The following is a 12,182-nucleotide window of genomic DNA, read 5'->3' as shown; positions in this document are numbered from 1 at the left end:
GCCCGAAAAACAGTATTCCCAAACCAGGTCGAGCCGATTTTTGCCGCAGCTCAGTGTGAAGTGGATGTTGAAACAACAACACATCAAGACCATGCTGTGGAGATTGCGCAGAAAATCGATATTCAAGCGTACGACGTGATTGTTCCTGCATCCGGGGATGGTGTGGTATACGAGGTTTTCAACGGCCTAGGCCAGAGAGCTGATGCATGTGAAGCACTTTCCAAACTTGCGGTAGCTCATATCCCATGTGGCTCGGGGAATGCGATGAGTTATAACCTTTATGGTTCAGGCACTCCGAGCATGGCTGCACTTTGCATTGTCAAAGGCTTGAGAACGCCGTTGGACCTTGTCTCCATCACACAAGGAGACCGAAGAATACTATCCTTTTTGTCCCAATCTTTCGGTATTATTGCCGAAAGCGATCTTGGTACAGACAATATCCGGTGGATGGGAAGCGCGCGTTTTACGTACGGGTTTTTGGTTCGATTGCTTGGAAAAACAGTATATCCATGTGATCTTGCTGTCAAAGTCGAAGTTGATGGGAAGGAACGTATCAAGGACCATTATCGATCGGAATCGCAGCAAAAGTCAGCTCATTCGACCGCAGGAGACGAGCCTAGAAGCCCGGGTCTCCCACCCCTCAGATATGGCACTGTCACAGATCCTCTTCCCGACGACTGGGAGCTCATAACCCACGACAAAATGGGCAATTTTTACGCTGGAAACATGGCGTACATGGCGCCCGATGCCAATTTTTTCCCAACTGCACTACCAAATGACGGGCTACTGGACCTGATAACAATCCGTGGGGACATTCCTCGCCTAACCGCGCTTCAGATGCTCATGGCTGTTGAAAACGGTACTCTATTCGACATGCCAGAGGTGAATATTCGAAAAGTTTCAGGTTACAGAATCATCCCCCGAGACAGAGAGGATGGTTATATAAGTATCGATGGAGAGAAGGTGCCGTTTGAACCCTTCCAGGCAGAGGTCCACCCAGGACTTGGGACCGTGATCTCGAAATCTGGGTACAAGTACGAAACCCCCGGGATTTAGGGGCTGTAGGCGCCTTTCTTTGCAGCTAGTTCCTACCTCGGTGGCCAGTGGTCGAGCGTTGGCGTTAAGAAGGTTAGATTGTGTACTTTTACTATTCGGATTTTCTTCCTGTTTCAGGCAGTGGTGCGGTTCCCTTGCTCAAGATTCTTTATACCCTCTCTTCGCAACATGCTTCTTAAAACTGTCGCCTATCTGTATTCAAACCTCTCCTTCAACTTTCTCTTTTTAGTGACGGTCGGCGGGAGTTTCCAGCAAGTCCTCTCTCGCAATATCATCTGCAGGCGAGGAAGTACGAAAAACCAGTACTAGGAATAACACCTATTATTAGGAGATACTTCTCTCCAATTGCTGCAAAAGGATAATTGTATATTAAGTCACTACCCTAAAGAGCAGATTTAGTCTTCTATCCCTCCCCACTCGTCTTCATCTTCATCGGAACCCTCAATTGCTTCTCTCTCCCTCACACCCCACAACACTAGTCTCTCGTCTTGTAAAGTCTCTGCCGCCCTTTTCCGAACAGTCTTGTTTGGACTTGTCTCCTTTAACCGCTCAATTGGACGAAGAATCAAATCCATTGGAACACCATCTTTCAATTTCGTCTTTGTCACATCTTCATCATCCTCAACCTCATCCGTGGCGCATTTTTCCAGCTCGTCAAGCCAAATATCCATAATATGATATCGGATGCCGTCCGGGCCCTTTGGCATTGCCGAAGAATCGGACTGCTTGCCGTCAAAATTGACCGGAGACAGTGGTCCTTCTTCAAGCATATCAAGGTACGTTTCCAGACCCGCCCAGCTATCGGTTTCTTCGGCCTCATCGGCTCGTTTTCTCTTTTTGCCGTTGATCTCCTTTTGTTCTCGGGTTGTACCCCTTTGATTCCCGGCTTTTTGGGCGCTGAGACCCTTTTTAATGAATATTTCAAATGCGACGCCGATATAGCAGCGTAGTAAGAATAGGTATTTGTCCAGTCTTAACCGGTCCAGAGAATGGAAGTCTCGGGACATCGTCATCCAGAATGCGCGCAAGAAGGGTTGGACAACTTGCTCAGGCAAGCTGGGTACGAGGGTGTATGAGAGTGAACGGGAGAGGGTCTGCTGGTTTAAGGGCTTGTCGCAGTGGTACATACCTGTTGAAGAAGAGAAAACGTCAGCACTGAGCGCGTTGAAAGGGTTGGGACTTTGCGCCTTCGCCCTCAAGTCTGATAGCTAGCGAGGCCAGTGCGTTGAACATACAAAAGAATAAGCCTTTCCATATTTTTAAGAGATCGACCAGCTGTAGATCACGACGGCTCTTGAGGAATAATGTGAGTGAGTCCAATGCTTTGTCGCGGGTCCGTCGTTCTGCGCAAGCATTAGTCAATTGTATATCGCAGGCGGTTTCATGTGGAGTAAAGGTATATGCACTTACCACTCGATGTCAGCTCCCTTAAGAACGGTGACTGTTGCAGGTCTGCCATCTTGTGCTGGCTCCTGCTTGGAAAAAGATGTTGATGCCGCCAAATGCTTGCAGTGAGAGGATTTTCGAGACCCGGGCAATCGTCCAAGATGGGAAAATTCAAATGACTTCTTTAACCAAGATATATGATCAATTGCTGTATTCTAACCTTCGCTCTGGATAAGCTGCATTCCAAAATTTCTCAATAGTGACGAGCCATCTAAAAATCAGAGCTGCAGTTTGTCCGGTTTGCCAAGTTTGCATTGTTTGCAGAGAGGAGCACCGTTTCCAACGGCAATGCTGTGATATACCGCAAAGAAAGAAGAAATTGGATATTCTACAGTAATAGTAACTCGGGGAGAAACTTACTAAATCTCTGAATAGCAAAGTCAATCGTATTCGAAATCAAGTTGAAGAACCGAACTTTGTGCAAAAGATGCGTCGTTTCACGGACATCTTCTACCCATGGGCAAAGCAACATACCTCATAAAATTCCTCTTCCATTCGATCTAGATACACCAAGGTAGAACTTTCATACTTAGTTTTCACCTCTGGGTCTGGCTGAACAAAGCTGTCCCAATCAACCTGTTCTGTCTTTTTTTATTTTGGTGCGAAGCCACTGAATGAAATCCCAGAAAGTAGGATGAAAGCAGACAGCTCAGGGCAATCCCGTTAGATAAATCATATTAAGAAAATTACTGCCAAGATGCTGCATTTTAAATACTCGTGCCTGAACTTAGCATCTTGGATTGAGATGATGAGGTACCTGACCCAAAGGCTGTGGTCTTTCCGTCGTCACCGAGAGTTTCTCCTGGAGGTTTAGCTAAAATATTAGGCTTGTTTAGCTATTATTTCATGTGCAATTATTATCATTCTCATAAAATATGTAGGAAAATGGCTGAGAACCAGAATCACTCGGGTCAGGGAAGAAATCAGGCCTTATGGCTCTCCTCGAACCCGATCATACGCCAGGCACACCCACGCTTAAACGCCTCAGGGAAATGGCAGAGCTAAATTAGGTAGAAGCGGCGAGGAAGCGGCATGCGAGACTAGCAAGTGCATGCTATGGGGGTATCTCAACACGTCAATGCCGGTATCTGCTGGTAAAGAGGAGGGGAGTGTAATTAGGGGCGCAAAATTAAGAAAAGCGCATAGAGTATGAGGAATACATCACGGCAAAATGTCCACTCAAACAAGAAGCATTAGAAAACTCGAGAACCTGGCGCCGTATATGCATAATCCGCCCGAGAATCACATCATATGGCTAAAAGTGTTGACCTTGAAGTGCGATTCGAGAGCCAGATACCCGGAAAACCGTATGGGTACAGAGTAAAGCACGAAGAGCGATGACGATAGGTTAAGGAGAGCGATAAAGGACGAGTCCGTTAACAACATGACCTTCTTTCCATCCTTGGGCAAGAAGAGTTTCGTTTTCTTTTAAAATTTTGCCCAAGTATGCAATTCGAAGGCGGTGTTTACTCGAGAGCTAAACTAGATGTCAACAGATAATGTTCGGGCTGGTATGCAAGTTTAGGAGCGATGGATGCTTACCGCTGCCTCACTCTCTAATTTTCGTACCAAGACGCTCACAGAATGATGCTTGTCAATTTCAACAGTAAAATCGGGGCCACCTCTGTCGCTCAACCTCGCACAGACTTTAATCACGTCCCGTTCATTTCTCTTACCCTTTTCTTCGCGTTTGTTCTCGATCTGCTCCTCGAATTCATCCTCTGTATCGATATCCATTCCTAGTTTGCCATTGGTGATTTCGTCGTCTGCTTCAGCGCCTCTCCTAATCTCCTGATCTTCGGCTGCTGCATCGACAACATTCGTAGGGTCCGCAACAATAACCTGCGGGAGCCGGTACAGCGCCCCATTCTCATCATAACAACCATCGCAAAGGTCTCCTGTAGGAACGGTCACCCCGGCAGCATCGATGATGCTCTGGGCGGTGGGAATATCACCGGCTCTCATTAGTGAGATTGCCAATTTCAGAGCCGCCCACACTTCCGGCCTTCCCGTCACCCGTGTCTCAAAGAATTCTTCTCGTTCACGGGCTATTTGAGCTTTCGACCAAACACGACGCTTACTGCGCCAGGCATGCGGTCGTATAGCCTGGTTATAATGTTCACCTAAAGAGACATTTTGGCGGCGGCGGCGAGAAGACTGTAACGGGTGAGAAGCAGAGGAATGGGAGCGGGAGAGGCTGTTGTCCAAGGCTGGGGGATTTGAAGCACTGCCATCAGCAACGGAGTTGATAGCTCGGGTTGATTCGTGCTGCTGGTCGTGATCGACATTAGCAGGATAAGGGACGCCGGCAGGGTCTCGCGACAGACAGCAGCCCTAAATCCAAACAAGCAAGAGTCAGCAACGGCACAGTACAGTAGATTAGAGGGCAACGAATCTGCTGAAGAAGTCTAGCTGCGCTGACTTTGTACGCCAGATAGCCATAGCCAGCGAAATCCCTGCACGGGGGCTCTCCGCCAGAGGCATCGTTGGTTTATGTTGCAAGGAGGACTCAAAAAAGGTGCATAACTTCCCCTCCTCCCCAAGGTGTGGAACTTGGGGGGCAGCCAAAATCCACAGAATAAGCAAGACTCACCATGGCTCATGATGCAAATCAGCCTTCCACTGTGCAAACAAATCTCTTCATCAAAGCACACTCAGACGGATGAGAGGAGGGCTGACGAGGAGAGCGCGTAAGGGGAGGTCAAAAGGTGAGCCGAGAGGAGCTTCAGCAAGTGAGAAGGGTGCTAAGAATAGTGTCACTCTGGAATTGCAATGCCGAGACCATGCGCGACATGCCGACACAAGTGACAGCTGGGGATTGTGGGGAACACAACGCTGTGTAACTCTCAATGGAGGTACTTGTTCCGCCACCTGTGCTCTGTGCAATGACAAGTCACACTGATAAACGGTACCTTACCCTGATTCTATAGTTATGTATGCATGTACAGTACCTCCATCCGCCCACTCCCCAGTCAAGCGTCGATGGCCGCAGAAATATCAACTGTGATCTATACAAAAGGGTTAACTGATAGCATATTCCCAATACGTCATCTCGTTTTTATAGCTAGTCCCTGCATTAGTTATGACTAGTATATTGATACTACAGAAGTTTTCAGAATGCAACACTCTGTACAAAGCTGCGAATTAACGGCTTCCTAGGTTTACAAAAATCAATCAAGTTCGCCGCCATCTTCGTCGTCGCTGCCAAATATAGCCTTGAATACGGCGTCTCCAGGACGTGCAGCTTCTAGCGCCTCATTACGGTCGGGGTCAACTAGAGCCTTACTCAAATCTGGGGGTGCTTGTTGTGGCTCTTTTCCTGGCCGAGCCCCGGGTATAGACATTCGCGATTCCGTCATCAGTTGGTTCATAGTCTCTTTAGAGACGAGTTCAAGGCTGCGTTCATTTGCTGGTTCTGCAGGCGTCTCTCCTGGAGTGCCTTGCCCAGAGCCAGAATCTGCCCTTGGAGGAGCAAACCGAAGGTTGAACCGTTTATACAGCAATCGTGTTGGGGAGAATCGTAGGGTAAGCCGTGTCATTGGACCATACATTCCAAACTTGGCAGCAGCTTCAGCTGGATCTTCTGGTTTCGCTGGGGGCTTTCGGAGGAGCTGGTCGGATTCATTATCGCCATTAGATGGAGTAGGCGTGAGAGAAGTGGATGAAGTGAACCGCGAAGCCATCAAACCGGACATGGGTTTGAACACTTCTGCAGCACGAGCAAATTCATTGAGCTCAACCACCCACTCATTCGTGGACGCCCCTGAGCTCCGAGGCGGAAGTTTATCTGTGATTCCGGCTTGAACTTCGAGGAATGAACGGTAGCGACTACGCTTAGATTCATCTTCCGAATACGGCATCCACCCACTGGCACCGCGGTTAAGTGCCTGTATTGCTGTGTCCTTTTCAAGATGAGGAACTAAGCTCCACAGATCCCGTTGTCTCTGAGATTCTGATCGCTCGAAACCTTTTGGTGGACCTTCACCTAACGCAGGAGGCAGGTCTGTTTTTCCGGTTGCTTTTACTAATCGTTCCCGGCTCTCGGGTGTCATATAATCGAATATGGACTTTCCAGGGAGCTGCGCTTCACCAAACATGGCAGCTCTTGATTTTGGGTCCAACGAAGATGATTTTGCGGCCTCGGCTACTGACACATACCCAGCGTTATCTTTCGTGGAATGCTGCCGTAGTTTAGAGGACTCCCAGTCGGTAGGGACGTCAGGAGGAGCATATTCAACCGTAGTCGCGGCTAGAGACAAATCCGCCATCCGAGTCCCAAGCACGAAACCATCAATTGGGAGCCGACCATCATGGCACTTCCGAAGTCCCAGCCTTGCCTTCTCTGTCGCTGCCTTTTTGGAAATGAAAATAGGCTTTTTGTTCAAGAGCGGGTTAGCGGACCTGATCGTGGATTTTGGCTCTTTTGGTTTCTTATCGTCCATGATCACTCGGCTGGACGACAACTGAGGCCCCATTTCGTAAGGGTCCTCATCGTCCGAGCCCGTGTCGTTAAGTATACCAACTCCAAACCCACCTCGTCTAAGAGGCTTTTGTCTGTTATTTGTAATTTTATGCAACGACAGCTTTGGCCCACCAAATGTCTCTGGGACAGAATCGCCATCATCTTCTTCCTCTGTTCTTGTTCCCCGTCCGGATCCCAATGAAGGCCGTAATCGTGACTCTCCTCTAAAACCGAGTCCCTTTGAATCATCTTTCCTGTTAAATGAGATCATAGGAGTATTCTCCGGAGCGAAAAGATAAGTCTGACCGTCGTCATCATTTTCATCATGTAAATTTGCTTTTCGCCTTACTTTAGGCCCAACCCCTTGGCCATCTTTCCAACCCATTCTTTTCAAGAGCCTGACGCCTATAGTTTCACCGCTTGGCCTAAAAATATCCACAAGCGCCGCCCTTCTATGGGGATCCGTCGCTGTTGATCCGATTCCGGTAAACTCGTCCGTAGTATGCAGTTTCTGGGCTTCTTCGGCTTCTCGGAGATCTTCTTCATCCATAAAGTCTTCCGGCCGCTGTTGGGCTGATTGTTTTCGATCCTTTGCGCGGTCTCGACGAGATGAGACAAATGTTGACGGTGTCCATCCTTCTTTCGAGCCAACTGTATTAAAATACCTATTGAAAAAGTGGATTAGCATGTTATTCTGCTGGGCTAAACTGGGAACTCACCCTGCACTAAAACCACCAGTAAACGCACCGTGTAATCGCTTCCGGCCCCGCTCATCGGTCACTTCTTGTTTCCAAATTGGCACGTAGGAGCCGTCATCTCGCGACTGGTGATCAGCGGCTGGCAACGGGGTGCCATAAAAGACAAATGGAGAATGTGATGAGTGTAGAGAGTCTGCCTCGAAAACCCCCCATGATCGCTTAGAGGACATGACTTCTGCGAGTGTAGATGCGTAACAGCACCTAAGATATCCCTGTTGCTCCCCGCTGTGGATAGGTTTATCGAGAATAAGGGAAACGAAAGCTGGAGAACATCTTCGCGCGAGTGCAATATCGGAATCTCATTGCCTACTGTGGCATCATTTGGGAGGGCCGGTAAGGAACCAGTTGCAGGGAGTCATTTAGTAGAAGACAAACTATCCGCTCCGGGTGATAGTCCAGGTCGACACGGTCTGGTGCCTCCCCCAGAGTGCTGGCTCCCACAGCTGATCGCATCAGGGCACCTCGGTGTCTTACATAAGCGCGATGGTGGCAGATGTGAATGCGACTAGTTACAGCATACCATAGCAGCCAACTCACATTTTCAACAAGCTCTAACTCACAGATCTGGGCCTGACTGGAAAGACAACAGCCGGTGCCCCTTCAGCAGGTTGGTTATCAAACCCGCCTATGAGGTCAGAGTCAAGCCCTAGAAACTCCGTACTCCATTCTAGTCTGCTAGAATGAGAGAAGAGTTGGACTTTCCCCAGAGAGTACTCAGCACTTTTGGGACTGGCAACTGAAGGCTTGAAGAAAGGTTTATATCCGCAGTTAAACTGCTGAAAACAATTGGTGGACAGTCACCATATCTCCATAGCACAACCCTGAGACTGTACACAAAACAGGGTCCCTACTTGCAAGTCAGTCAACTTCCAACTGTCCATGTTGCATGACCACTAATATTGTCAAACTGCATCACCCTGACATAGAAGGTCCGAATCTTTCATTTTTCCTCAAAGAGCCTTGTCATTTATATCCATCAGGAACCTTGCTCTCGAAATGGTTCCTTGCTCAAGCGACCCGTTTGATACCCAAACGACATGGTTCCCACGCTTCAACTCGGGGCAATCGGTGCTGCCATTAGCACTGTATACCAAGCTGTAGTGATGGTTCGCCATGCCTTTTCTGTTTGTTCTTGTCGGGATTTGCTATGCTATTTTCATAATGGATGACTTTCTTGGCTTTCTCTGAACCTCTTTTTTTTTTCTTTCTCTCAACGCTCTCTATAAGAGTGACCTTTGAAAGTTGTTGTCTGTACTCCTTTGAGGGCTATGACGAAAAATAGGGATGCCCGGGTGTTAGTTGACCTCAATTACTAACGAACTAGCCACTTGGGTTCTTTTGAAACCTCTGCTTTGAGGCCGGCCTTGAAGAGGTCAAACCCTTCACTCTCTACAACTTTGACAACCCTTTGAGCCTCAAGCTTCCTGGCATTGATTCTGCCTCTTTGGTTTTCGAGGGGCTTTGTTTTTACCTTTGTGTTAAGAAGTCTACAGCAGCCATGGCCTTCAAAAGTATGGCCTGCGTTCCCCCAGAAGCTACCCGTGGGGTCAAAACAATCAACCGCGTCCGCCATGGATCCGGTAAGTTTTCCCTCGATGTCACGTGGAGGTCACTGACCAATATATAAGAAGATGTGCTCTCCGTCCCAGTACCTTCTGGCTATGAATCTAACAATACAAAATCTCTGCCGTCTTTAAGTCAAATTTTTTTTCAAATCGCCGAAAAGGACGCCATTTTACACTGCTCTCCTCGCTCGAGTCGCTTACAGTCACTCCAGACAGCGACAAGGCTACTACCATGGCCACCCCCTTCTCGGATCGACCGAATCGTGGATCCGACACCGAGATTGTCTGGGCATCGCCCTCAGAACCCGCCCCTGTGTTTTCAGGCGATGGCCGCGCCAGGCGTGCGAGAGGTTCAAGCGATGACAACGAAGACGAACCGCCTAGCGGGTTTATTAATGAAGACTTGAGGGCTGGAGGGCCGTACCTCTGCCCGCTTCCAGTTTCATTGTTTCCGTTCCCAAGAACCCATCCCCTTGCTATAGAAACAGACCGCGATCCCGGGCAGTTATTCAATGCTATCCGATCCATCTTAGAGGCACACTCTATCACATTTAATTCAATTGACTTTTGTCAATGCCAAGCTGAGTGGGATCCTGAAGAACCTAGGATACCGACCATTCTTATTTCCGCGAGAAAGTCACAATTGGATCGAACATGGCTTCATGCCAGCAGAGAGATCCATGGTCTTCTTCAGAAGAAGAATTTGAATGATGTGTCTGTTGAGATAGCAGATCCTCGAGTGTTTGAGCCTATGCAATATGATCCCATTCACCCTACTGATACAATCTACCCAAAATGGGATGCTGTCTGTGCTGCAATCTTGGATCTAGGCATCAACAATTGCCGGGCTATAGAGTGTTTTCGATATGGAAGGGGCACTGATGGCAAGAATCCACAAACAATCATTGTCACAGTATCTCCCTCTGAGAGTAAATATAAACAGACCCGAGAACAGATAGTCGACATCCTCAACAATTTTGAACTGCCAACGGTCGGCGTGATCATTGCTAAAGGGGAAATTGAAAGAAGTGCTACGCCGTGGATGTTACCGTGGGATGACATGAAGGACGCTGGGCAGGCTGGCCTCAGCCTTGGGAAACATGGAATATCTAACTCGTCCGGGACCTTTGGCGGCTGGGTAGAAATCCAGGATGCGACCACTGAAAGATGGATACAGTTAGGCCTAACATGCTTCCATTGTGTTGATCCAAAAGAACAGGCAAATACCGCACCGCCACAACGTAAGTATTATCTCTCAAAATCGTGTTGGAATGTCTCTGATTCCTTAGTTCTCACCAGGTGGTATACAAATGGGATCTCCGCAAATGATGCTGATGCCAAGGAATATTTGAAGGTTGACCAGCCAAGCATGCATGATATTGAAAATGAACTGGCAGTACTTGATGAATTTATCAAGGTTGATCAGAACCACAAATGCTATGCCTCAATTCAGACAGCTCTACAAGCTGATGAATTCATAACCCCCCCTGACTCTGAATTATACAAGAGCATCAAAGCCTCCCTTCAGAAACATATGGCCAAGAAATTGCATATTGAACAATTTCGTGATTCTGGAGCTCCCTATCTCAGGCATGTCTATGCAGGTTCTGGATATCGCGAAAAGCCTATATTGAGAGAAAACCATAGTGATTATGAGGCGATTATGGACTGGGCATTAATTGATGTTGAAGACTCCCGTGTTGGGGACAACAATGTAAGTTTAGCATTTTGGACTTGTTGTTCACTTTGGACTAACACTAGACTTCTCAAAATAGATCACCATACATGGGACGCCAATTTTTCACGCAATCCATCACCTGACCACCCTTAGGAATTGGGACGTGATTAGGCCTTTAGTTAGCAATGAGGACAGTGGTACTGATGACCTTTATAAAGTCGGCCGGTCGACCAGATTTACAGCTGGGCGGTACAATGGCATCAAGAGCGCTCATGTGGCCACCAAGATCAATGAACATGGTGAACAGGAAACAAAAGTGACAATGGAGCATGCTATTGTTGGCATATCTGGAAGGTTTTCCAACCCTGGTGACTCTGGTTCTTTTGTTTTCACAAGGTATGGGGAGGTCATTGGGATGATTTTTGGGGGACACACACAGGGTCCAATAAGCTACATGACGCACATTTCAGACCTCTTTGATGACATTAAAGCCATCACTGGATGCATTGGGGTACGGATTTATGCAAAGCGGTATGTACTTTTACCGCCTCTCCTGTGCCAAAGAATGCCGCTGATTACTCGAATTCAAGGAGCCCAAACCTTCGTTCTCCCCCCTTGACAGACATATAGTGGATACCCTCAAGGATGAATGTCTTGGTGTCTTGGATACTTTCCATTATTGACTTGTCAGCTCTCATTTTTCTATTTTCTTAGTGTCTAACACACAAACATGATAACTGGCCTCAATGCTAGAACATAGAAAAATCAAACAAGTTATTTATATTCAAGAACTTCCATGCTTGGAGAGTCTTGCCTTGCTTCACTCCTAATCTTTGTCTTTCAGTCATGGGACAGAGAAAGGATGTTGATTAAAAGTTAAAAACTACTGATATATACATTTTTAGATAAAATTTTGTATTATTATCAAGTGTTTATAGTAGGATTTGTTTTGAAAATACAAGTTGGCTGCTCTGGTATGCCATAGTTACATGACAAACCGGTTGGGCAGGCGGTGGAATCACGGGGTGTCAGCGCGCACCTGTTCAACGACTCAAACGACGAGCGAAGCGGCATTTATCTATTTTAATTCTCGCTTTGCGGAGAGCATGTCCTCTTATCACCCTCAAAGTCGGGCGGGACGGATGGCTTCTGAATGACATCCAACCCTCCTCTGCTTTCTTACACAGATCCGGGGTCGGTTTTACAATACCAGCCCT

The 12,182-nt window shown here is 47.6% G+C and overlaps 5 protein-coding genes across 5 annotated transcripts in view; 2 read left to right on the top strand and 3 right to left on the bottom strand.

Annotated features, from left to right (window-relative positions):
• UREG_05912 (uncharacterized protein) overlaps window positions 1-1,056 on the top strand; it is a gene marked incomplete at both ends in the record, with an annotated part of 1,691 nt that extends 635 nt beyond the window's left edge. Inside the window, one exon of the mRNA XM_002585177.1 lies at window positions 89-1,056. Coding sequence (XP_002585223.1) covers window positions 89-1,056 — 968 coding nt within the window. The remainder of the gene's footprint in view (window positions 1-88) is intronic.
• Window positions 1,057-1,451: 395 nt separating this feature from the next.
• On the bottom strand, window positions 1,452-2,515 carry UREG_05911 (uncharacterized protein; the record flags this gene model as incomplete). The annotated part of the gene is made up of 3 exons (XM_002585176.1): window positions 1,452-2,185; window positions 2,292-2,399; window positions 2,467-2,515. The coding sequence occupies 3 exons, from the start codon at window positions 2,513-2,515 to the stop codon at window positions 1,452-1,454; spliced, it is 891 nt and encodes a 296-aa protein (XP_002585222.1).
• Window positions 2,516-3,850: 1,335 nt separating this feature from the next.
• Window positions 3,851-4,986, bottom strand: UREG_05910 (uncharacterized protein; the record flags this gene model as incomplete). The annotated part of the gene is made up of 3 exons (XM_002585175.1): window positions 3,851-3,979; window positions 4,045-4,729; window positions 4,925-4,986. 3 exons carry the CDS (start codon window positions 4,984-4,986, stop codon window positions 3,851-3,853), a joined length of 876 nt encoding a protein of 291 aa, XP_002585221.1.
• A 686-nt stretch (window positions 4,987-5,672) lies between these two features.
• Window positions 5,673-7,892, bottom strand: UREG_05909 (uncharacterized protein; the record flags this gene model as incomplete). Its single annotated transcript, XM_002585174.1, has 2 exons — window positions 5,673-7,629; window positions 7,684-7,892. The coding sequence occupies 2 exons, from the start codon at window positions 7,890-7,892 to the stop codon at window positions 5,673-5,675; spliced, it is 2,166 nt and encodes a 721-aa protein (XP_002585220.1).
• Window positions 7,893-9,220: 1,328 nt separating this feature from the next.
• Window positions 9,221-11,584, top strand: UREG_05908 (uncharacterized protein; the record flags this gene model as incomplete). Its single annotated transcript, XM_002585173.1, has 4 exons — window positions 9,221-9,302; window positions 9,500-10,528; window positions 10,577-11,001; window positions 11,063-11,584. 4 exons carry the CDS (start codon window positions 9,221-9,223, stop codon window positions 11,582-11,584), a joined length of 2,058 nt encoding a protein of 685 aa, XP_002585219.1.
• Between the last annotated feature and the right edge of the window lie 598 nt (window positions 11,585-12,182).

Source organism: Uncinocarpus reesii, genomic scaffold, assembly GCF_000003515.1.
Source record: "Uncinocarpus reesii 1704 scaffold_3 genomic scaffold, whole genome shotgun sequence".
Classification (NCBI taxonomy): domain Eukaryota; kingdom Fungi; phylum Ascomycota; class Eurotiomycetes; order Onygenales; family Onygenaceae; genus Uncinocarpus; species Uncinocarpus reesii.
The sequence above is the reverse complement of the archived record's forward strand: the minus strand, read 5'-3'. Positions and strand labels throughout refer to the sequence as shown.